Raw genomic sequence first — 27,250 nt, 5'->3', positions numbered from 1 at the left:
TGAACATACAAATTTGAGTAATATTACTGGATAGTCAACCTATGTGCTATTCCTGCCTTTTAAGGCAGCAGGAAGTCTTATGTAGATATACTTTGAAAAGTAAGGAGTTGGTGCTGATGCTAAAAGATGTGTAGGTTCAGTGCTTTGTGCTTTTCCAAATGTTCCTTTATTCCTTTGGGCATCATCCTCCCCTAATTTTTCTTTTTTCCAATCTAAATATTTTCAGTCCTTCCACCAAAGGTTGGAATGGTTTTAAATCCTCAGCTTCCCTAAACTCTCTTCTGGACATGATCCAGACTATCAAAGTCTATATGTTCCCAAGAACTGAGCACAACACTCCAAACATGGTCTTATCCAAATAGAGTACAGTTGGATTCCAATCTTTTCCTTCATGAATGCTAGGATTCTTGGTCTTACACCCTCAGTCTCCATGTGGAGACTACAGCCACATTTCCTTAGATACACTTTTTCTATTGAAGAAAATTCTCTGGCTATAGCTTCTTATCCACCTGTAAGAATACATCTGGGTCCTGATCAGTGGGAAAAATGACTCTGTTGAAGTGGTAGCAGGTGTTTGAATTTGCATTATACAAATTTATAATTAGGTAAAATATAGGCCACTGGGTGGTGCAATATAAAACACTGGATCTGAAGTCAGAAAGATTTATTTTCATGAGTTCAAAACCAGCCTCAAAAACCATACTTATTCACTAGCATTATGACCCTGCATAAATCATTCAACCTTGTATACCTCAGTTCATCTGTTAAATGAACTAGAGAAGGAAATGGCAAACCACTCCAGAATTTCTGTTAGGAAAATCCAAAATGGGGTCATGAAGAGTCAGACTTGACTGAAAGATCTGAATGATGATGGAAATAAAATATTGTCAATGGTTCAAGTCCAATGGAAAAATACTGTGGTCATCTGAATAAGGCAAAAATTTCTTGGGATATGCACTAATTGGAACCTAGCAGCAACTTCCTGTTCTGAAATCAGGACACCCTTGAAGCATCAAAAATATAGAAAACTTGGTGGTTTGCAGTCAGCTATTTGTGCTAAATCAGCCTGGATGACTCCATTTTAAAAACCTTGTTTAAAACTTGAGTCCTGTAGTTAGCTGGCATCAAATGGCTGGTGTGCATGCTTCCTAATCCTATCTCCTCATGATTACATGCTTCAATCAAAATATCTTTGACCTCATATGGAAGTTGCTTACTCCTGGCTATAAAAAGCCACTCAAAGCTTACAGTCCTGGCTTGTTGAATAAAATCCTTTTAACTTTCATTCTCTGAGTTTGCCTCATTAATCAGCGTGAATTTCCTTTTAACACTGTTACATTAAAAACAAAAAAATCTAACAACACCAGGATAAGTGTTTTTGTTGTTGTTTTTACTTTTATTTTGCACCCCAAGAATTTCATCCTTTAAGCTGCTTAAAGAAAGACTTAGGAAGGAATCTCTTTTTTACCCACATAGATCAGCAATTGCATAGCTCACTCAGTAATTTTTCTAGAATGGTGGTTCTCAATCTTTTTGGTCCTGCGACCCCTTTACAACTCTTAAAAATTACTGAGGGTGGCTAGGTGGTGCAGTGGATAGAGCACCAGCCCTGGAGTCAGAAGTACCTGAGTTCAAATCTGGCTTCAAACATTTAATAATTACCTAGCTGTGTGGCTTTGGGCAAGCCACTTAACCCCAATGACTTGCAAAAAACTCCCCCAAATTACTGAGGATCCCTAAGAGCTTTTATTTATGTGAATTGTAACTATTTATAGTGTTATAAATGAAAATTGATATGTTTAAAATATTTATTTTAAAATAGTAAAAAATAGACCTATTGCATATAAATAACATATTTTTAAATTTAAAAGAACTATATTTTCCAAAAACAAAACCAATTTGTAGTGATAAGTTACTTTGGTTGAAGTATATGAAGAAAATAGGTCTCACCCAAGATGTATATAGATACCTATCATTTAACAGAAGTAGATCTATTCCATAGTCCTCTCTGAAATGGGCTTTTGCCTGCTGATGTGAAGAAAGGAGGGAAAGAGGGAGGAAAGAAAGGGGCCATCCACCCATGGAGGGGAGGGGGGGTCAGCAAACAATTCAAGGACATGTTAGAGCCAGAAACAGAGAAATAAGAACAGGAGAAGGAGCATGATGGGGACCAAGGCCAGCCCTAGGGGTAGGGCAGCAGTCGTTGTCCACTTCACTAGGACTGTAGGCTATACCATACTCCCCTCATCCCCAAATTATGCTCACCTGAAATCTCACCACCAAGTAGATTGACTCAAGTTTTAATGCTCAATTCCTTCTCAACTCACTCTCAGTTACCTTTTATTGGAAGACTTGGGGGTGGAGCATTTTGTTGTTGTTGTTCAGACATTCAGTTGTGTCTGATTCTTCATGACCCCATGTACACCAGGAGGACAGATCCTTTTGTCCTCCACTATTTCTCAGAATCTGTCCAAGCTCATGTTCATTGCTTCCATGACACTATCCATCTCAAGGTCTGCCACCCCCCCTTTCCTTTTGCCTTCAGTCTTTCCCCAAATCAGTCCTTTCCCAATAAGTCCTGTCTTTTCAATATGAGGTCAAAGTATTTAAGTTTCAGCTTTAGTAATAGATCTTTCAATGAAGAGTCTGAATTAATTTCTTTAAATATTTACTAATTTGTTTTCCTTACTGTCCTTACTGTCCTTACTCTCAAGAATATTCTTCAGTACCTCAATTTGAAAGCATCCATTTTGAGGGCCTCAGTTTGTCTTTTAGTCCAATTCTTACAGACATGCATTGCTACTAGGAAAAAACCGTATCTTTGACTAAGTGAACTTTTGTTGGCAAAATGATGACTCTATTTTTTAACATGCTGTCCAGCTTTGCTTCCAAGGAGCAAGTATCTTTAAACTTCTTGACTTTAATCACTGTCTGAACTGGTCTTTGAGCCCAAGAGTACAAAATCTGAGGCTGCTTCCATTTCTTCTTGCTATGTTTGCCAGGAAATGATGGAGCCAATTGTGAAGATCTTAGGTTTATGTTTTTTTTTTTACATTATAAGCTTCTAGACAGCTTTTATACTTTCCTCTTTCACCTTCTTCAAGAGGCTTTTCAATTCTTCTTCACTTTCATCAGAGAGTCATCCTTTGTGGGCATAGTAATTCTTCTGACATTAATTCCAATTTTTGATTCATCCAGCTTGGCATTTCACATGATATACTCTGAATATAAGCTAAATAGATTAGATGACAATATAAAACCTTGTCATACTCCTTTTCCAGTCTTAAACCAATCAATTGTTCCATCTTTGGTTCTAACTTTTGCTTCTTGGTCAACATACAGATTCCTTAGAAGACAAATATGATGATTTAGTGCTCCCAACTCTGAATATTTGCCGCATTTTGTTGTGATTTATACAGTTGAAACCTTTAGTCAATGAAGCAGATGTTTTGGTTTTGGTTTTTTTTCTGGAACTCCCTTGCTTTCTCCATAATCCAGTGGCAATTAGGTCTTGAAGTCCTCTGACTTTAAAGCTGATCAACTTTGGCCTCTTTAGCATCAGTGGTTGGAGCACACTCATTTCACTGTGAAGTTGAATAGTTTGCCCTGGTGTCTAGAAGATATTGTTGATATTTTTGAGATTATACTTCAGATTATACTGCCTTTCTCACCCTTTTCTTGCCAGTAAGGAAAACCCATTTCTTCTAAGGCTTACTTGTTCACAGTAGAATATGCAATGACCATCTGAATGAAATTCACTTATTCCCATTCATGTAAGTTCATTAATATCCAATATGTCAATGTTTACTCCTTCTGTTTGACCACATCCAGTTTACCTTCTTTCAAAGATCTTACATTCTAGGTTCCTATGGAATCATTGGACTTTCCTTTCATCACAAGATCCATTTGTAGCTGAATTTCCTTTTGACTTCGGCCCAACCACTTCATTAGTACTGTAGTTACTAATAGTTGTCTTCCCTTCTTTTCTAGTAGCATATTGTATATCTTTTGACTTGAGAGGGTTCATTTTGGATGTCATCTCTTTTATCATTTTAATACTGTCCATTGAGTTTAATACTGTGCCATTGGGCAAACATACTGGAGCAGTCTGCCATTTTATTCTCCAGTAGATCACCTTTTGTCAGAACTCTCCATTATGACCTGCCCATCTTTAATCATCCTACACAATATAGCTCATCATTTCATTAAACCACACAAGTCCCTCTGGTGGGACCCTGATTGATGAGCCCCCCCCCAATATTTTTATCTTCTCTGAGTCTCCCTGCTAAAAGCCCAGAATTCTAATTATGATTTAATTACAGCGTCTACTGCCTCTACCCCTGCCCAAGACCCTTTTTCTTCTGTCTGCTCTTATCAGTGCCTTGTGCCCCTGGTCCCTTCCTGCTTAAGGCTATCTTCATACTTTTACATTTACTTTTCTTGAGACATCAGGCCTGCTTAAGGACTTAATAATCGTTATCAGCACCTGGCCTTTCTGGGATCTCCTATGATATCCAAAAGTCCATCTTAACAAGCATGTTTATAACTTAAATATAAGTTCTGACCTTTCTAACTACCCCTAGGGCCACTACTGGCAACTAGAGTTCATCTTGACAGATTTAATTATCTCCTGGGAACATGTTTTTCTTTCTTTTACTCTACCCTATATAAAGAAACATGTTCCAACTCTCTCTTTGCTAGAGCTATCTCCCAAGCCTGCAGCCTAGCCCACTGAACTCCTCAGTTTCCCTTAAATATCTAACTTAATTAGGAGATAGTCTGTGTCAGAGAATTCTTTCTTAGACACCCTGTGTTAATCTCCAACACCTCTACCCTAACATGGCAGTGATCCAGGAGAGAGTGGATCATTTAACCCTTCCAAAGTCTTCCTTTATGGAGGGTTAAGTCTTTCTGATATCTCATTTTCATTAGCATCTCTGCTTGATATTAACTCTATGCTCTGGTAAACCTCAGATAGCCTCTTTCCTTTTCAGCTTCCTTTTGTGTGTTATCTTCCCCCTTTAGATTGTAAGCTCTTTCAGGATAAGGACTGTCTCTTTCTTATTTGTACCCCCAATTTGAACTTAATTGAACTTAGCTTATAGCATTTAAATCTCAGTTTTTAATCATTTTACCAATCTGCCTCTTGGAAAACTATTTCTTTAAATGTGCTTGGAGAAACTAAAGTCTGTTGTTAAGGTATATGATCTATTATATTAATTAAACTTAGACTGCTGGTTTTTACAAAATAGGCTACATTTTTATTAATTTGAAGAGCAATGAAAATCAATAAACATTTTTAGGCACTGCTATTGACTAGGTACTGTTTGGGGCTCTGCAAACAATAATAAAGAATAAAATAATCCCTGCCCCCAAGGAGTTTATATTCTATTAGGTTAAGTGGAGATAGGTTAGATAAAAAAATTAAAGGCTATCTTTCTTACAAGTAAATAATTTATAAGGGTAACTAATTTATTTAGGAAGCATTTCTGTAGCTAAGATAACATTTTTTAAAAAAAAATTCTGAAGTAATTCTTCAGCATGAAAAAAATTGGGGGAGATTCCATGAAGCATGAAGATTATTCCAGCAGAGTCTTGCATCTGTAACTTGACTATGTCTGCAAAGTTAAGCTATAGAAAATGTAATTCTCTTTGAGACTTTAAATGATATAGATTCTTCAAGTGACATTTCCCTATTGTCTTATTAGAACACTTTTTTCCCCTAAGAGACATCTCAACAGAAAGGATAATGAATTATAAATGGCCACATGAAAAGATTGTCCAAATCATTAATAATAAGAGAAATGCAGATTAAAACAACTCTGTTTTCTCCTCACATTACGAAAATTGACAAAGATAACTGAAGATGGGAACAGTCAATGGTAGAGGGACTCTTGGAAGACAGTAACCCTTATAAATTCTGAATGGAGTTGTGAAGTGTTCCCTCCATTCTGGAAGCCTGCCACATTTGCAACAACAACAACAAAAAAGAGACTAAACTATCCATACTCTTTGTTCCACTGTTTTCACTTATAGGCATATATCTCAAGTATGTCAAAAGCAGAAATAATTCAATAAACACCAAAATATTCATAGCAGCACTCTGTGCTGGAATAGATTTGGATAGAAAGTAAATCCTATCAACTAAGGAATGACTAAAATATCTGTGGCGCATTAATATATTAGAATGCACCTGTACAGTATGAGGAATTCAGAGGAACACAGGAAAATTTATATGAATTGACATAGAATGAAGTAAGCAGAAGCAAGGAAACCCCCCCCAGCAAATAATTACTACTAAATATAAATGAAAGAACAATAAGAACTTTGAATAAATAATAAAAGACCAAATTATTAATAGTAAGAGAAATACAGATTAAACTACATACATGCAAATATATATATATATATATATATATATATATATATATATATATATATAAATACACACACACACAAAATTTACCCCCATAGCAAAGTAGTAAAAGAACCCTAGAACAGAATATTATATACTTTGTCAACTGTATTCACCCTAATAGACATTTCTTTGCCACAAGGAAAGTTTCAATCTTTAAGGGAAAGAGTAAAGGGAAGTGGGGGGAAAATGTGTTAATATCTACAATGCATTGTTCTAAGCACTTTATAAATATCATCTAATTTAACCTCACAACAATCTTGGGAGGCAAGTGCTATCATTATATTTTTGCACTTGAGGAAACTGAGGCAAACATCAGTTAAGTGATTTGCCCAGAGTCCCACAGTAAGAGTCTAAGGCTGGATTTGAATTCAGTTCTTCCTGACTTCTGGCCCAGCATTCTATCTACTGTGCCACCTAGTAGGGGAAGATAAGCTTGAAAGAAAATGATGAAATACAAAAAAGATAAAGAAATTACATTTTTTTAATAAGAAATAAAGGATAATAAATTAGAGCTTGTTTTCTATTGTTGTCTATAGATGGTACAATGGATAGAGCTCTGGCCTTGGAGTCAAGAGGATGAGAGTTTGAATCTAGCCTCAGACATTTGTCATTTACTATCTTTGTGATCTTGGGCAAATCACCTCACCCTGATTGCCTCCCATCCAGGGCCATTTCCAGTTGACTGATTCTATCTGGTCACTGTTTCCAGATGACTCTGGAGGAGAAAATGAGGCTGGTGACTTAGTACATCATCCCTCACTCAAATCCAATTCATGTGCTTGTCATGGCATCACTTTCCTGATATCATGTTCTTCTTCAAGAACTAAGGACAAAATGTGCATACCCTTTGATCCAGCAATACCTCTACTGGGTCTATACCCTGAAGAGATTATGAAAAATGGTAAAAAAAAAATCACTTGTACAAAAATATTCATAGCCCCCTTGTTTGCGGTGTCAAAGAATTGGAAATTGAGTGACTATACATCATCTGGGGAATGGTTTAATAAATTGTGGTATATGTATGTCATGGAACACTATTGTTCTATTAGAAACCAGGAGAGATGGGAATTCAGGGAAGCCTGGAGGGATTTGCATGAACTGATGCTGAGTGAGATGAGCAGAACCAGAAAACACTGTACACCCTAACAGCAACATGAGGGTGATGATCAACCTTGATGGATTTGCTCATTCCATCAATGCAATAATCAAGGACAATTTTAGAGTACCTGCAATGAAGAATACCACCTATATATCCAGAGAAAGAAATGTGGAGTTTGAGCAAAGACTAAAGACTATTACCTTTAATTTTTTTTTAAAAATGTTATGTTATTATATAATTTTGCTATCTCTTATACGTTGTTTTTCCTCCTTAAGGATATGATTTCTCTCTTATCACATTCAACTTAGATCAATGCATACTGTAAAGACTAACAGATTGCTTTCTATGGGGGGGGTGGAAGCAAAATTAGGGAAAAAATTGTAAAATTCAAATAAGTAATTTTTTAAAAAAGAACTAAGGACAAACTACATCACTTTCCATTGTTACTATGATAACACTTAGTAAAATCTAGGAATTTTGCACATAATAGGTATTTAAAAAGTATCTGTGAAGGAATTAAAGGCTCTTTCCTGCCCCCCACCCCCAACATCTTTATATCATGCTTCTCTCGTTGAGTTGGGTACTGTCACTTCTTAGAGTGCTTAAGGCTGCCTGGCTGGAGGCATCTCTGAAAGCATCTCAGAGAGTGATGTCCATTAACTGTTTAGGTTTTTCCTAGTCCTTACAGCTGCAACAGCAAAAAGGCCTTTATGTAATTAGAGAACTGCTAGCAGGTGAGTTTGTTTCTCAGTCAGTCCATGAAAACTACTCCAATCACAGTGGCCTCACCTAGAATGCAAACTGCTATTTATCTGTTTTTGTCCTACGCTTAAACAGAGCCATCTTCTCTAGATTATAAAAATGACGGTGCCACTGTTAGCGAAAGTGATAAGTATATTATGAAAGATAAGCTCCTAGCTATAATCTGTAAATATAGTCATCTCTGCTAAAGGCCACCAAGGCCCCAGAGCCGTGTGATACATTTTTGTCATTTTGGATGGAGCCCTAGCAGGCACACTTACTGGCTAGTAGGGAACAGATGCTGCCTGAATGTGCTCCATTCACCAGACAATGACTTTGTCTCAGGTGTCAGAGCATAGTGACTGAGCCTTGCAGACAACTGGATGCTCAGGTGTCAGTGTTGATATGAGTGATTAATTTGTCTATGGTGAAATATAGTTTTCTCTTTCTAGGATGTCACCCTCAGTCATGGGACAAAGGGTGGGATTATACTCATTAAGTGAGCCAGATTCTCAGAGTCCAAGCAATTTATTGCTCCAAAGCAAGAACTTGAAGGAATAGTTAAATGCAATTTCCCAAAATGTCAGAAAGCAGCCAATGTGGGAAGCTGGACCTCCTTGGGAGACACAGGTAAATGCTGCGTCAGTTGTCTTGAATTTTCATTTAACTTCCTGAATATCAAATTTTCTCATTATTTCACTAACCTTTTGGAGCAGCATAAAGATTTGCCTTTGCTACAGTTTACTCTTCTACATCTAATCTTGTATGTATATATATATATAGATATATATGTATCTATATATTTATTTGTACTATAAATAACATGTATATATGATATATACATATATGAGTATATGTATTAAATAAGTATATATAAGTACAGAATATATACTTATATATAAATAGATAATATATACTTATATATAAATATATAATAAAATAGGAGTATATATAGGTATATAAAAGTATATATTAAATAGGTGTATATATAAGTTATATAAATATAGGTAAAATATAAGTATATATATAAATATATAAATATAGGTAAATATGTACAAATATATAAGCAGTTATTTATATGTACATATAAGTATATATTTGTGTATGTATAGTATATCTGTGCATGTAAAGATAAGTTTATGTATATGTACATATAAGAACACATATCACCTGTAGGTATACATTTATATGTGTACATATGTAAGTATATATCTAGCATGTATGTGTATATTAATATATACATACACATGAGAATGGAATATATGAGTCTTTGTTGTTCAATTATTCAGTCATATCTGACATCCCATGAGTCCATGAACCAGAGCACAACAGGTCCTTGTCTCTACCAGTATACTTTTAATCCATGAGGTATTCTGGCATAGGTCCTGCCATTTCTTTCTTCAGTGGATCATCTTTTGTCAGAACTCTTCATTATGACCTATCTATCTTGGATAACCCTGAACAGCATAGCTCCTAGTATCATTGAGCCATGACAAGGTACTGATCCGGCAGGAGATATATGAACATGCATGTGATATATATGTGCATACATACATAATATGTATGTGTATAAAAATTACAAACATGTATATCATATAAATATAAACATAGTATGTATATAAGTTATATACATGTATATATTTATAAAATATATGTGTACATATATCTGTGTATATAGATAAAGTATAAATATATATATAAATTCTACATATGTATATATTTTTCATTTAAGTTTTTCCCAAATTTCAAAATTGCTTCAAATCTTATGAGACCCGAACTGAGAGTTCAATGGGGATGCCAAAGTCAGAGAAAGAAATCATGATAACCTGAGTTTTGCAATCCTGGGTTCCTGGGTTCCCTGGTGTCCAGAAGTGAAGAGGTTTAGTCTAGGGAAAATAGATAGAGAACCCAATTTCATCATGAAGGACAGAATCAATTATAGAAATTAATCAGAAAATTTATATCAGCAAACCAACCTGAACAGGCAAGGCAAGAGCTGGGAATGGGCCAGAGGCAAAAGAAAACTTCCAGGTGTTAGGTCCATTAAAATCTCTAGGAACATGAAGTTAAATGCAATATATCTATAGAGGAAAAGTTCTTTCTTATTCTAGGAACGATGGAGCAGTAGGGATTGATTAATTCAATGTTCAACCACAATTTCAGAGTATTTATGATGAAATATGGTACACATCTCCTGACATAAAGGACTCAGGGTACGGATTGAGATAGATCTTTTTAAAAATATGGCTATTGTAGGAATTTGTTTTTCTTGACTATATATATTTATTGCTAGGTGGGAAGGAGAAAAATGTAAATTTTTGCTAATTAAAAATTAAATTAAATTTCAAAAATAAAATAAATAGAAATAATAAAAATGGTATTTTTTAAAAAAAGGAATCCTTAAGCTTAAACTCTGTATTGGATCACCTCTATGATCTTAGAGATACATGCTTAATTTGGCAGAAATGGGGAAGGATAGCATTCCAGATATGGAAGAGGGTCAGTGGAAACAGAGGTGGGAGATGGGGTATCTTGTGTGAAGAATAGCAAGGAGGAACAAGATCATCAGTGTCATTGGAACAGAGAGTATGGGGAGGGGGAATAAAGTATAAGAAGACTGGAAAGATTAGAAGAAGGCAGATTAAGAAAGACTTTGAAAAAATGCATGATTGAAAAGAAGATGGATTTGAAGTAAGGGTGAACCTACAATCAGCCCGTGTGCTCCACCAGTAGTGCTTCAATGGCAAGAGCCATGAAGAAGGGCCCCAGTGCCTTGCGCCCCTATAGTTAACTTATGTAAGTACATGAAGAAGACTTTCACTCTACAGGTGTGTGTGTGTGTGTGTGTGTGTGTGTGTGTGAATGACTTGCATTCTGTGTTCTTGCTTAGAACATGTACATTGATGAGATCACATACATTTGAATATTAATAATGTATAAGGCAATGTCTAGGCCTGGGAATAAAAAGATAACTATAATATAGATTCTGTTCTCAAAGATCTTGAAAAAACCATATCTATACTGAAATAACCATAATACAACAGAGACTGAATTAAGTTTAGAAAAAAAAAAACAGAAAACTCAGTTGGAAGTCAATAGGCAAGGGTCAAACTACTTTGCAGAACTTTGGCAGAGAGGATGATGGTTTGAGAGTGAGGTAGAGTTAAAGGAAAGTTATTTTGTTTGTTAATAGAATTCTGGAAATCTTAACATTGCTTATAGATTGAAGAGAGAGCATCAAAAGAAGTTGAAGTTTCTTGAAGGAACATCATGAAGGTAATGGAAGAAAAGTTCCAGTGAAAGAGATAGCTCTAGGAAAGAGTAAGGTTTTTCTACCTCTGATATTTAAAAGGAACTGGTAGAGATTAGAAGAGTGAGAACAGTAAGAGATTTAATGAAAGGTAGTTGAGAATGTTCATGATATATGGTTTGAACTTTTTAGTCGAGTAGGAAGTGAGTTTATTTGTTTAAAAGGGAGAAGGGAGGAAATGAAACAGAGATTTGGGATACCAACAAAAGGGTTAAGAACTGTCATCTTGAGAAATGTAATAGAAAATTAATAGTTGACAGGACTGCTACATAACACAAAGTTTCTTGGAATTTAGAACTGGAGGAATTTTGGAGAATGTTTAACATTTTAAGTGTGAAGAAACAAGCCCAGAAAATTAGGCAACTTGACCAAGGTCATGCAGATAGCAAATAGCAGAATTAGTACTCAAATTCTGGTCCTCTGAGTACAAATTCAGTACTTAGTTTTCTATACTGTGTTATACCTAAATGTGGAGTAGGTCCAGCCAGGGAGGCTTCATCAGTTTTTTCAGTTGTTCAGTTGGGTCTGAATTTTTGTGACCCTATCTAGGGTTTTCTTAGGCAAGATACTAGAGTGATTCACCATATCCTTCTCCAGCTCATTTTACAGATGAGGAAACTGAGGCAAATTGGGTTAAGTGACTTTTCCAGTAAGTTTCTGAGGCTGTATTTGAACTCAGGTCTTCTGTTTCTAGGCTCAACACTTTATCTGCTGTGCCAGGTAGCTGCCCAAGTTCTTCCAGGACTATTTGGTAACTCAGGAATAGGAATGAAAGAAACAAATAGTATGCCCTGGGTTAAGAATTAGGAAAATAGGAAGAAACTGAGGAACCAAAGAACACAGTGAGGATGAATGGAGTACAGGAGGACTAAAGGTGTGGGATTAATGTAAAATCGGGAGACTGTGATCAGAATTCAGGATTTTCACAGGACCTTGGAGTCAGAAGAGATTAAAAATCTGACTCTAACCTCAACAGGACCCTTTTCATCCCTGTATCTGAACAATTATCCAACTTCCTTTGGAATGCACCCAAATATTATAGCAGCTCATTTTGTGGTGACCAAAAAACCTGGAAACAAAGGAGATGCCCATCAATTGAGGAATGGTGAAAGACAAGGAAAGGACAAGGAACCCAGTGACAAGGAACTCAGACCAAGAGTTAAAAACAGCAGAAACAGTACAAAAAGTCAATAAGTTAAATCTTACAACATTTTTGGGAAAAATATGGGAAATAACTTGTTCCTATATTGTCTCAGCAAGATAATGACAGGTACATGACTTGGCTTTAGAAAGAATAATCTTTCAGTGGTTTTGCTATCTCTTGCAAGAAAAGCAAAATGATAAGATGCTTAGGGAAATGAGTGTTGAGGTCAGAAGACCTTAGTTCAGATCAAGGCTAAGTTTAGATAATGTAATAGAGAACTGTCATGTGTTAGACTATCAGATCTAGATTTTCTAAGATCAGGAAAATCATTTCTTTGGACTATTGATATAACCTCCTAATTAGTTTTTCTTCTTCTGGCATTTCTTCTCTCTAGTTCATTCTTTGCACAGCTGCCAAATAGACATGGGTCTGAAATTCCTCAAATCCTTCAGTAGTTCTGTATTATTTATAGGATAAAATGCAAACTTATAGCTAGAATTTAAAGCCCTCTACAATCTTGTAGGGCTACCTTTACATTCTTATTTCACATTAGATCTCTTTGTACACTCTTATGTTCCAGTCAAATTGTGATGCTAGCTCTTCCCTCAACTCAACACTCTAACTTCTGCCTCCATGTGATATCATCCATACCTGAGATCAGTATTACATCCTCCATGAAACCTTCTCCAAAACCATACTGAAATTTTTTCTCTTCTTTCTCAAATTTTTCTAGGTTACTCTTCCTGGATCTCTCCTCTGCCCCCTCTATGCCCTATCTTGGGTATCACCTCTTTTCTGCTCCATCACTATCCTGCTTAGCAGTATAAATGTCATTTCCCCTTAGCTGCTCCTTGAGAAGAGACTATGATTTTTCTTAATCTTTGAATTATCTTTGAGAATAACCTATTTTTTTAATCTTTGTATTAGCAGTACCTACTACTTAATAAAGTAGACACTATTCATTGATATTATATTCATTGAATTTAACCCTAACCAACTCAATTCAGATCTTCTAGGTCTTTCTTATCCCCCTCACATAGGCATAGACTAATATTGATGAGAGTTCCTAATATCCAGAGAACACAAGAACCAGTGTTTAAAACTTAATGAATCATACAAAAGACAATTGAGTCAATGATCTCAGATGTCCAAATGTGGCTTATCCATTATAGAAGGTCCTGAGCATGGGAATCATGAACTTCCCATGTTCCCAGATATTTTTCTGAGGAATTCTGAAGGGCAGAGAATGTTGAGAACTGAGGTATTTCATCATCATTGATCAAATTACCAGCAGTAGAATAGTGCCTTATGTTGATAAATGATAACTTAACATTAATGGCTTTAGGCAAAGTATCAACTGATGAGAAGGCAGACCCAGCCAAAAGGTTTTTCATGAATACCTATCATATGAGGAAACTGTGTGACAGCAGAGGACAGTTGACCTACAATAGGCATGGCTCCACTCCATTGTGTTCAAGTTATCTCCCTCTGAGAACTTACATCCTGGACAATTAAAGGTATTTTGTGGATATGAACTAAAAAGGCCTATACTTGTTGAAAGCTTGTCCCTCCTGTGAGATCCTCCTTTTGTTCATCTATCCTGACTGTTCAACACAAGTATGAGTGTGTGTAAGCACTTAGGTTAGTGTGAGCACTGACTCTAATCCCCAACATGAAAATGTACAAAACAGCAACTGCCCTGATGCAGGTAGCAGGTAAGGTAGAACTCAGCATTACCTCTGATTATGAAGGGTTGAGCTTCAAAGTCAGAGGTAAGACTCAGCTCTACTTTACCTGCTGCTTCCTTACCCCCAAGTCTGAAGGCCATGTATCTTATATTCACTCCTCCCTTGAGATTTTATATTATCAAGTCGGTGTTTAGACTCTGAAAATCACTCCAGCCCCAATCATCATTCACTCTCCAAGTATAGAGGGAAATCCTATGAATTTCCATTTAAACATTGTCAGATTAAATTTTACAAAGGAGTATTTATTTCAAAATATATAATCACAAATATATAAACTTATACATGGAAGGCATAATCCTCCTTCCCTTTTGTACCATTCCATTCTCTGAGGAAGTAAAGAGAATTAGGTTTATAGTTTAGTTCAGTTCCATTAGAACTGAGATATTATACTTAGGGTCAAAGTGAGCCTGAACCAGATTAAAACAGAATTAGGAAATGTTTAACAAAATAAATAAAAATACAACACAATATAAATATATTAATTTTTTGTTTTCTAAGCTAATATGGGGCACACAGATCTATTTCCCTTTGAGTTTGATACTACTACTATAGAATACAGTCCTAAGTCTCAAATTCTAAGATTTACTTGCTGGGCTGACTGGCTGCACTATTCTACCTGCAATCCAGGCTCCCAGGTCATTAAGTTTGAACTATTGGATCATGAAAGGGTCTCTGAAATTGAGAAAGACACAATACCAGAACAGAGACCCTAGATCCATTGGGAAAGCAGGAAAAAGGAAGTCCAACCCCCTCACCAGTTCAGTTCATGGCACCTGAACTTCAGGTAAACTCCGCACTTCACCCACAAAGGAACATGCAGGAAATGCCAACTTCAAATAGTCAGCCTTCCTGGATATACAGGCAATCAAAGAGGGTTACTTGCTGCCTTAATATTAGGTGATCTAGACACACCAAGACAAATCTTCTTTAAAGTAGAAGTTATTAGAGATAGAGAAATGACTATAATAAGATTTCTTATCAGGTTATTTGACAGAATTAGAAGTCTATGGCTGGGGGGCAGAGCCAAGATGGCAACAAGAACGGTTAGTGTCTTAGGCGCTCTCTCATAAAACTCATAAGCTAAGGGGGGCAGCTAGGTGGCACAGTGGATAAAGCACCGGCCCTGGAGTCAGAAGTACCTGGGTTCAAATCCGGTCTCAGACACTTAATAATTACCTAGCTGTGTGGACTTGGGCAAGCCACTTAACCCCATTTGCCTTTCAAAAAAACCCAAAAAAACTCATAAGCTAAGGACTCTAACTAAATTTTTGAGAGACAGAACCTACAGAGGGACCCAGTGAGGCAGTTCTCCTACTCAAGGTAACCTGGAAAAGAGCAGGAAAGACTCTGCTCCCCAGGGTTGGAGGGGTGGCCCGCCAGAGGGGTGGCCTGCCAGAGCGAAAGAACTTCAGCCTCCCAGAGGCAGCCCTAGGGCACTGGGAACCACAGCTCACAGCAGCAGGGGAGTTTCCTGAGCTTCACCCCGTGGAGCACCAGGCACAGCGGTGGGGGGGCTCTGCCAGAGGCATGTAAAGCCCAGCCCTCAGGGCACACAGCAAGCAGCTTGGCCAGATCCAGGAAACAGAAGCAGGTGGAGCCGGTAAGCAGGAGCCCCCAGGGCATGAGCCCATTGAACCTAGGGAAGGGAGTGAAGAGAGACTGCAGAGCTCTGTCCTCTGCGCCTGGAACAGGACTCTGGGGCTCTTACCATTCAGATCCTGATCGCAGTCTAGGCCCGCCCCCAATAGAACAGCAAGGCCCCCCCACCTCAGCCCCGTGGCAGATTGGGGCACATATGGTCATTCACAGACCTGGAGGGAGGACAGAGCCTCACACACTGAGACCCTTGTGGGAGTGTCCCAAAAGCTCAGGAAGCACCACAAAAACAGGCTTAGGCTGGGAAAATGAGCAAGCAGAGAAAAAAGAGGAACACCATTGAGAAATATTTTGCATATGAGCCCAAGAAGGATCAAAATATCTGAAGATGAGGAAGCACAAGCTCCTGCATCTAAAGACTCCGAGAAAAACAGAAATTGGGCTCAGGCTATGACAGAGCTCAAAAAAAGACTTTGAAAATCAAATGAGGGAGTTGGAAGAAAAACTGGGAAAAGAAATGAGAGAGATGCAGGAAAAACATAAAAATGAAGTCAGCAGCCTAGTCAAGTAAATCCAAAAAAATGCTGAAGAAAATAGCATGCTAAAAACCAGCTTAGGTCAAATGGATAAAACAGTTCAAAAAGTTATTGAGGAGAAGAATGCTTTAAAAAGCAAAATTATCCAGATGGAAAAAAAAGACCAGAAAGCTCTCTGAGGAAAACAAATCCTTGAGACAAAGAATAGAACTCAGGAAGATTGATGAATTTACGAGAAACCAGGACTCAATACTTCAAAACCAAAAAAATGAAAAATTAGAAGAAAATGTGAAATATCTCACTGAAAAAATAACTGATATGGAAAACAGACTTAGGAAAGATAATTTAAAAATTATTGGAATACCTGAAAGTCATGATCAGGAAAAGAGCCTTGACATCATTTTCAAAGAATTACTACAGGAAAATTGCCCTGATATTCTAGAAGCAGAGGGCAAAATAGAAAAGGAAAGAATAAACCAATCCCCCCCCAAGAAAGAGATCCCCCCCAAAAAACCAACCCCTAGGAATATTATAGCTAAATTTCAGAACTCCCAAGTCAAAGAGAAAATATTACAAGCAGCCAGAAGGACACAGTTCAAATATCATGGAGCTGCAGTCAGGATCACACAGGACTTAGCAGCAACTACATTGGAAGCTCATAGGGCTTGGAATATAATATACTGGAAGGCAAAAGAGCTTAGAATGCAGCCAAGAATGAACTACCCAGCAAGGCTGAATGTCCTCTTCCAAGGAAAAAAGATGGACTTTCAGTGAACCAGGGGAATTTCAGATGTTCCTGTTAGAATGGCCAGAGCTGAACAGAAGGTTTGATCTTCAGATACAGGACTCAGGTGAAGCATAGAGATTGGAGGAGAAGGGGAAAATATGAGGGACTTGATGATGATGAACTGCATGTATTCCTGCATAGAAAAATGACACTGATAATGCTCATATGAACCTTCTCAGTTAATAGAGCAGGTAGAGGGAGCTTTTATAGTTGAAGCACAGGAGAAAGCTGAATTTGAAGATAAGATATGGTGTAAAAATGGAGTCAATAGAAAAAAGGGAAATGTAATGGGAGAAAGAAAAAGGAGAGGGGAAATAGGCTGAGATAATTTCATATAATAAGATTTTTCTTTATTACAATGAGCTATTGCAATGATAAGGAAGGGGGAAGGCGAGGGGGAATGAGGGAATCTTTGTTCTCATCAGAGGTGGCTAGGAGAGGAAACAGCATATATACTCAATGGGGTATAGGCATCTGGAGTAAGAAGGAGGGGGGGACAGGGGGAAGGGGGGGATGTGAATGAAGGAGGAGAGGATGGACCATGGGGGTAGAGTTGTCAGATATAACACATTTTCTTTTTTACTTCTTGCAAGGGGCTGGGATTGGAAGGCCTGTCCGGGACCATAGGACCAGGTGGATGCTGGGCCTAAGGGGTGCAGGGGGGCTCGGGGCTTCTTGGCCCCAGGACCAGGGATCTGTCTGCTGTGCCACTCAGCTACTCTACAGCAGAGTCAGAGTGAAAGGAGAGAGAAAATATAGTACATGGTAGTGGAGAAATACGAAAGGAGGGAGTTGAGATCAGCAATGGCAATGGTGGAAAAATATGGAAGTAACTTTTGTGATGGACTTATCATAAAGAATGTGATCCACCTGGACAGAGTTCTTGGTGTTGGAACACAGACTGAAGTAAATTTTTTATTATTATTATTATTTTGGGGGGTGCAGGGCAAATGGGTTTGGGTGGCCTGCCTTGGGTCACATAGCAGGGTGATCATTGGGTGTCTGAGGCCAGATTTGGACCTGGGTTCTCCTAGTTCAAGGGCCAATGCTCTGTCCACCACACAGCCACCCCTACTATTGTTATTGTTTTATTTTATTTTGGGTCTTTTTTTTCTTTTTTTGGTTTTTGCAGGGCAGTGGGGTTCGGGTGGCTTGCATGTCACACAGCTGGGTGATTGTTGGGTATATGGGGCAGGATGTGGGCTTGGGTACTCATGGCTTCAGGGCTGGTGCTCTGTCCATTAAACCACCTGGCCATACATACAATTATTACTATTATTTTCTTAATTTTAATTTTTTTCTCTCCTCTTTATCGCTCAAGCGAGTCTATATTTATGGGGGGAGGGGGTATTTCGTTTACTCTTAAACAAGAATATTTTATTAATGTATAAAAAACATTATTTGTACAAAATAAGAATAAATATTAAATTAAAAAAAGAAGTCTATGGCTACTGAAAATTGCATATTTTTCTGTAATTGAACTATATGTAACTGTAAATCAAATGATTTTTACTTTCAGGACCCGACATATTGTTTGCCACTATTGTGGATATTCATAGGACTTTTTTTAAAAAGACCTTAAAAAGTATGAAACAAAATAATTTCAGGTTTCTGCATTTGGGAAAGTGGGTTAGTAACTATTAAATTCTAAAAGGAATTGAATCATAATGATGGTGGCATATTCCCACTTGAATAACAAAACCCCCCATGATTTATCAAGAAAGCTATTATATATGCCAATAGAAGTGGCATAAATGGAAACATTTACATCTTTTGTGGTAGAACTACCCATGGCAAAAGCACCTTTTGTGTATGCTGTTCATATCCAGTGGGCTATATTTTCCTGAGAATGGTAAAGTAGCTCCCTGACATCAATGACAGGGTCTCATTAGTCAAATCATGTCACTCCTTCCTTTGAATTTCTTAGGCCTTCTCACCAAAATCCAACTTCTTGCATTCACTGCCAAGTCTCAGGATTGTATTTATTATCCTTATTTCTGTTCCTCTTTCTTTTGCCTTCAGTTTATTTTCATAGTTTCTCTTTTCCCTTGCTTTGGCCCTTTCAGGTTGAATTCAGATGACAGATGAGGTAACTCCTCACAGCCACTTAAGTTTATTTTCACATTGTCACTGTGTGTGACTTCTGTCAGCCTGGTTGCTTATGTTTTTGCTGCTGTGATGGTGGTAACATCCAGGGCATGATCCCAAACTTCTGATCAGTGTTCATTCTTTTTATTTATTACTTTCTAAATATTGTGAGCTGATGACGATGCTACATGAGCAGCAAATTGGGAAGTCTGAGTATACCTAAAGAGAATTTGGTGTTGTAAGCAAAGGAAACTTAATCTGATGCACATTTAATAATAGTAAGCATTGTTACTCTTGCATTGTAATTAGGAATAGGGGACATTTATTGTAGTTTCTATTGTACTTAATCAGCCAAACCATTTTATTAGTTCCTGCTTCAATGCTGACAGTTTTCACTGATCCCCTAATTCTTTTGATGGATACATGATATCATTGATATAGGAAGTGTCAGCCATGGTGAAGATCGAAATCCATATAGGTTATCTTAACTTGATTCTTGTCTATGTCCTTTCATGAATCTTCTACACCAACAAATAGAAATGGATCCTATGAGCCACATATTTACTTCTTCTTGTTCAGTTGTGCCTGACATTTCATGATCCCATTTAGGGTTTTCTTGGCAAAGATACAGGAGAGGTTTGCCATTTCCTTCTTCAGCTCATTTTATAGATTGCAGAAATGAAACAAATAGGGTGAAGTGACTTGCCCAGGGTAACATAACTAATAAATGTCTGAGTCCAAATTTGAAATTAGACAGATAAGTCTTCCTCACTCCAGGCCAGCACTCTGTATGCTTTACCACCTAGTTAACCTCATGTATTTACTTAGTAAATCACAAATTAACATTCCTACCTTGGATACTTATTGACTGTGTGACCTTGGACAAGTCACCTAACCCTGTTTACCTCAGCTCCCTCATCTATAAAATGAACTGGAGAAGGTAATGGCAAACCTCTCCTTTATCTTTGCCAAGAAAATCCTAAATGGGGTCATAAAGAGTAAGACTACACTGAAACAACTGGTATACAGCAATATTGTTGTACTGTCTTTTCATTTCTATTGTTAAACATTTCCCAACTAAAATTTAATCTTGGGTTGGGACCTCACTTCTTTACCCTGTATTGCATATTGCCCTCAGTATGTTTGACACTAGGGCTTTGTAGCAGGGGCTTTCCTGAGCCCTTTTGATTTTTAAAGATATTAATGGAGCATACTATTGGTTTTCCTATTGTTCTCTCTGCATGAGCATCAGCTCACTTCCCTTTCTGATCATATACCTCTAAGGACATCTGTCAGGTTGCTGCTTCTCTTGTACAACTCCTCAGTGATATGCTGAAGCCAGTCATACTTCCCGTGAACCTCTCTATCTTGCTATTCCTTTTAAAAATATAATAAAATTATTATGTAATTTTCTTTTTTCCTTTTTTTGGTCTCATTTCTTACCCACTTACCCTAGAGATGGCTACCATTAGACAGAAATATATATTTTATATATATATATATATATATATATATATATATACAAATAAATATGTAAAACCATTCTATACCTACTTCTATTTATCAGTTCTTCCTCTAGATGCAGATGGTGTCTTCCTTCATATGTCCTTTATAGTTAATTTGTATATTTATAATAGTCAAAAATGACTGTCATTCAAAGTCACTTTAAACCCTCCTTAGATCTTTTTCAGATAAAATATAATCTAACTATTCCTTTCTTTTCCAGGAAAAACATGTCTCAAGCCAGGTCCCTGATAGTTTAGGTTCAAGATTGAAATGCAATGAAATTCACTATACACATAACAGCAAATGGAGATAGCAAAGGAAAAATATTCAACAAACATTCAGTGAGGACACTGGGTTTGGGTTGATCCAGGATCAGCTATTAAATGTCTGACAACTGGATGTCCAAATTTTAATATATATGTGTGTGTGTGTGTGTGTGTGTGTGTGTGTGTGTGTGTATCCCTGACACACTTTTAAATTCAATCTGCAATTATAATGTTTTCTCTGTCACTTTCTTAAATCTAGTTAATTAATTGTAGGTTTAGTGTTTTTGAAGTTGCAAATGTTCCCATAGAAAATGTAACAATTGGCTTTTGCAATGGGGTTTGATCTGGTTCCATCAGACCCCTGGGTTGATCCAGTTGAGCACAGTTTCCTCCAAGTGATCTGTCATTTAAAGCCTCAAATCCTGTGAGGTCCCTTTGGTCCCCCCCCTACTTTTTTGTTTGTTTGTTTCTAAGGGATCAGGAAGTCATAGTAATGGTCCAATCTTTAGTCTTCTAAGCCAGTCAAGGTCCAAGGGGAAATGCAATATCTTTTAAGGGAAAGAAGAACTCTCCCAGCCACAAGACAGGGGATGCTGGCAAATATTTCTTCAAAATTCCTATATGTTCTACTTATGAACCTGTATTTTTTTTTTATTCCACAAATTAATCCATTTATTGTTGGACTATGGGTTACAGATAATAGATAAGAAGATTTTACTGGTCTTTCAATTCCTTCAGTCTTCTGATGGCAGATTTGACTGTGACTGCAGAGGTGGTATTGTATGTCCACGCACCACCAGCTACTGTTTTCATACAGGATCCACAATGCCAGATACCCACGGCCCATCTCTTCATTTTGGTCTTGCCACAGAAAGAGCAGGTAGACTTGGCATGCTGGCTAATTTCAATTTTTTTCACCATTTTCCTGAGGGATGCACCATAACATGTTCCATATTTACCAACAATCCCGACCTTCTTTGTATGTTTAGCCATGTCGCCAGTCGCAGGGCCGCAGCTCGGAGAGAGAACCTGTATTTTTGAACCCACGTGTAAGACTTTACATTTATCACAATAAAATTTTGTCTTATTAGGTTTAACTGAACATTGTAGTTTCTCATCAGCTTTACAGATCTTAAATCATCTATTTAATATATTAGCTTATCCCTTCTCATTTTGTGTCATTTTAAAATCCGATAAACTTATCTTCTATGCTTTTAACATATTTATAAATTTCAACAATTTATAAAAATGTTAAATATCGTGAGGATACAAACACCTCTCATAGACCCCTAGAGAACATCTAAGTTGACATCAGAACATTCATAAATAACTTCTCTTTGGGTCTGTTAATTCGGTTATTTACAAATTTATGTACCTATTTTTGTCTGGCTCATATCTCTCTTTTTCAAAAGAAGGCATGTGATACTTTTGAAATGCTTTGCTAGAATCAAGGTAATCTCTCTTTCTCTCTCTCTCTCTCTCTACATATATATATATATATATATAATATATATATATATACATATTTAAATATTCATAGTGATAGCATTTGTGGTATCAAAAACTTGATACAAAGAGAATGACCAAGAATGGGAAATGACTAAAAAATTATGGAATTACAATAATAGTAATAACTGACATTTACACAGTATTTTAAGGGTAGCAAATTGCTTTACCTATATTATATAAGGGAGATATCTTTCCAATCATCCAGATTCATGACCTCACTTTATCCTTGACTTCTCACTCTTCTTCACTTCCCCCATTTCTACCAGCTGTCAAGGCTTGCTGATCTACCTCTACAAAATCTATTGCATCTGTCCCTTTCTCTCTATTCATACAGCCATCACCTTGTTTTCACTGGGCTATTGTTAATAGCTTTCTAATTGATGTCCTAGCTTCTAGTCCCTCTCACTGCCTCAATATATCCTTCACACAGATTCAAAAGTGACATTCCCCAAACCCAGGTATGTCCTTGTTACCTCTGTGCTCCATAAACTCTGGGACTCCCTATTATTTTGTAGAATCAAATATAAGTTTCTCAGTTTAGAATTGAATTATTTAGAATACATTGCCTCCCTTCACACATTTCGCAGTACAGCTAAACAGGTTTAATGGTTGTTCCTCACAGATGACCTTCCATTTCTTATGTTGATGCTGTTCCCTACATCTATAGTGTGTCCCCTCCTTACCTTAACCTCTTAGAATCCCTGCACTAGGTCCCTGAATTGAGTGGGTGGGTGGAGAATTGGATTAAAAAAATTCCAAATTAGGAAAAGTGTACAGAAAGAAAACTGGGAGTGCCAAAGATATTACTTTGCCCACTTTATTTTTTTTAGTCCTTTTTATCTTTGAATGTATACAGCAGAAGGATGCTGTGTACAATAAATTTTGAGTCATGAACAACTTATTTTTTTTAAGTTTTTAGCAACTCAAGTATCTCTCCCCTTCCTCACATCCTTAAGACAAATCTGACAAATTTTAGAGAGGGGAAAAAAAAAGTCAGTTCCAAAAAGTGTGCAATGTGTAACATCTATGGACCTCCACCCTTCATGAAAGAGTAGTTTGGGGTGTCTTCTCATATCTATTCATACAAGCTTCACTTGATCTTTATAATTTTGCAATAATTACTTTTTATTTTTTAGAGATCATGAACAGTTAAGTAGAAATGTTGTTTCAGAAGACTTCTATGAATATAAGTTTTAATATAACTTCTCTGAATATAAGTTTGGAGCTGGAAGGTGAAGGGCTACTCAGGGAGGGAGTGTTCTCTCTTTCGGCCCCCACCTTTGGAATGTGGGGATAGCTATCCAGAGCCAGTCACATCTTTTCTCCTCTTGTTGATTAATTCCTATTCCTATGTCACTGGTTTGGACTTCAGCCCTGCAGAGAACTTTTCTTGCACATGGTGTGTGTGTGGGGGAGGTGAGGGAGTTGGGGGTAGTGAAGAAATTAAAAAGGCCAGGTTTTCTGATGGTTCATTCTTGCCCATGGTGCTCTGACTCATTTTTAGCCTAGGGCAAAGGAAGAAAAAGCTTTAAATCTAATTTGGTTTCAACTTTAGGTAAGCTTATAACAATTATTAATATTTTAAACCATAATTCTTTCTTTCAGTTTGGCTCAGCCCTTAACCAAGAGAAAGCCTAGGACCTAGGGGACCAGGGCTTGAACCCTGTTCCTAGCTATATACCAACACCAAAACACAATTTCTTGTTGCTGTTCTCAAACCAGGCCACTCAGAGATCAGGAGTTAAAGAATAATTGAATCTATCTAGCTGGCACAAATTAAAACTATTTATACAAAAATTAGAAAAATTTATAGAACAAAGTAAATTTGTGGAATCTGCATCTGTCCTCCTACTCTGGCATAAAAGAAAATGAGGGAAGGGAACTTCAAAGTCTGGTACTGATTCTCCCAAATAGAAAATTTCCAATTCATTGTGGCAATTCAAAGTAGAGGCACTTAGAGCATTTGGAGACTGGCAGTTGTTTCACAGCCCCACACCAATCTGTAGTCTCCTTGACCAACAATAACCATCTCATCCCCTTATTCACTCAAAATTGTGTAGTCACCACTGCTCCTTTTGCTACAACTACTCTTCCATGCTTCTGCCATATGCATTCCCCAAGAAGAGACTGACTTATAGAGCCTGTTTGTCTTAGTCCTTTCTTGGGTAAAAGAAAAATACATTTTTGCAGTACTACAATATCCCAGAAGCTGCCACTGGTAGCTTTGAAGACTTCCCTCTGCCTGCAAAGAGTTGTCTTCAAAAGCTTTTCTAGTTCTAGATTTTTAATCCCAGTTTTTTGAGACCATTCTTAAATTCTTCCCTCATTCACTCCTGTTTTTGAAGTGAAGGGAAATTCTTCTAGGAGTAAAAAGATATCACCATTTACTTTTGTCCTGGATCTAGATTCTAGCCCTTGAATTATTTAAAGGACCACAAAAATAAGGGGAAAAGTAACATAAAAAATTTTCTATCATCATGTACCCAGATCCTACTTGTATTTTCTCACTACAGATCAAGAATAAAAGGGTAAGAAAAAAACTATCATCTTTTTTTTTACAGCACATGAGGATGATTTTATTGGGATTTACATCATCATGGAGTTGCCTCTAATTTGAAAGGATGCTTTGGATTTGAATCAGATAATCAGATGTATAGGAGGAGACTGAACTCAATTTACTTCAAGTCAGCAAATATGTGAAGGACTCTGGTAGTTGTTGAGAATACAAAATCTGAATTAAAACAGTTTGTGTACTCAAGTAGCTTATACTTTCCAGAGGCAGTTCTAGTTATGTGCCTATGGTTCACAATAAGTAAATACCAGGTAATTTGAGCATGTGTGATCAGAGTAGTAAAAATGGGAGGTTTGAGAGTTTCTTTATTGAAGGTGGACCCTGAGGTGAGGTTGAAGGGCATTCCAAGAATCTAGAGATGAAATGTTGATCTGATACCCAACACATTCAGTTGCCTGGAACCAGTTTGAGTCCATCAACTATCCAAAATCATTGCTTGGCAGTTCTTTTCTACTGGATCTCTTTGAACTAGCTTGAAACAACTGGATAACAACATAGTAAAGCAAAAAGACAATTGCAAAATAGAAATCAAGGTAAATAACATGAAATCAAAATCAAGTAGAGAATACTCTTTCTCTACTTGGGGCTAGGAAATTTTTCCTGATGTCACTAAAAAGTTTCTAAGGATTAGAACCATCTAAAACTAGAATAGTCTACCCAGAGAGGTGGTTGCTTTCAAACAGAACTTAGATGACCAATTATCGAACAGATCAAAGTGAGGATTTTTTGGAGATTTAGACTGGCCATTGAGATCCCTTCGACATCTCAAATTCTGCGATTCTGCAAGTCTGAGACAGTTTCTCCCACTTTCCAATTCTAGGAGGATGTTCATTTAGGTAGTATAGTGGATAGAGTTCTGGAAGTCTCAAATTTGACTTAACACACTTAGCTAGCTGTGAAACCTGCAGGAAATCTGTGCCTGTCTTAATTTCCTCATCGGCAAAATGGGGATAGTAACAGTGCCTATCTTCCAGGATTTTTGTAAGGATAAAATAGGATAATATTTGAAAAATACTTTGCAAATCTTACAGTAGTGTTGTTATTATTATTTTGTCCCAGCTTCCTATGTTGCCTTTTTTTGACACAGTTCTGACAGGGCAAGTATGATATTGTTTTCCTACTTAAACCCTGTGTTCAAGATCTGGGTTCAAGATATGATGGACACAAATATCTCAATATTTGAAATATTCAACAAGAAAATTATGAAATATTGTGTCCATGCTGTAGATTCTCAATTTAGACATAATGAAGTTTCAGGGGCTTAGACCTGCTGCTTTTTGAGCTGGAGGGCAGAAGTCTCAATGTCCAAAAGGTCAGTTGCTTTAATATTTCAAGGAATGAACATGAGAGGGTCAAACCCACTTGTAGGAATGAGTTTCAACACAGGAAAAATCCTTCAACTTCAATCATGTTGCATTTCCTACTCCATCTCCTTTTCTGTCTCTTTCTCTCTCTTGTTTCTTCTCTGTACCATACTTTTCAAATGTCGCTTTCTCTCCATATTCCTGCTCCTTTCCCTTCAAAACTTCTGCAAGTTGTAGAGCCTAACCCCAAGCACCTATGGTGAAGCACCATGGGTGCTTCCAAGAGACCTCTTACATTTCAGGGAACTAACTAGAATATCAGTGGGTCTGGTACATACAGTGTGTGACAGGGAGTAATATGAAATAAGGTATCATATGGAAAGGTAGGTTGGAGCCAGATTGTAGAGAACTTGAAATACCAGACTGAGGTATTTCTATTTTATCCTGGAGGCAAAAGGGAGATACTGAATTGGGGGAAGCATATGATCAGACCTGTGCTTTAGAGAGAACTATTTTTGGAAGCTCTGTGGAGCATGGATTGGTGGGGGAGGGAGGGCAGAGGGTCCAGAAGCATAAAAACTAATTAGGAAGCAATTCATTAAACCCAGCAAGAGGTGATGAGGGCT

General features: G+C 37.2%; 1 protein-coding gene and 1 long non-coding RNA gene across 2 annotated transcripts in view; both read right to left on the bottom strand.

Annotated features, from left to right (window-relative positions):
• Positions 1 to 27,250, bottom strand: part of LOC141497886 (uncharacterized) — a 120,619-nt gene that overhangs the window by 31,358 nt on the left and 62,011 nt on the right. The gene's annotated exons all lie outside the window — the stretch shown is intronic.
• On the bottom strand, positions 21,883 to 22,270 carry LOC141498010 (large ribosomal subunit protein eL43-like). Its single transcript, XM_074200924.1, has one exon. The coding sequence runs from the start codon at positions 22,230 to 22,232 to the stop codon at positions 21,954 to 21,956; it is 279 nt and encodes a 92-aa protein (XP_074057025.1). The 5' UTR covers positions 22,233 to 22,270; the 3' UTR covers positions 21,883 to 21,953.

Source organism: Macrotis lagotis, chromosome X (genome assembly GCF_037893015.1).
Source record: "Macrotis lagotis isolate mMagLag1 chromosome X, bilby.v1.9.chrom.fasta, whole genome shotgun sequence".
In the NCBI taxonomy this organism is placed as follows: Eukaryota; Metazoa; Chordata; class Mammalia; order Peramelemorphia; family Peramelidae; genus Macrotis; species Macrotis lagotis.
Note: the sequence above shows the minus strand (reverse complement) of the source record. Positions and strands in the feature narration are given on the sequence as shown.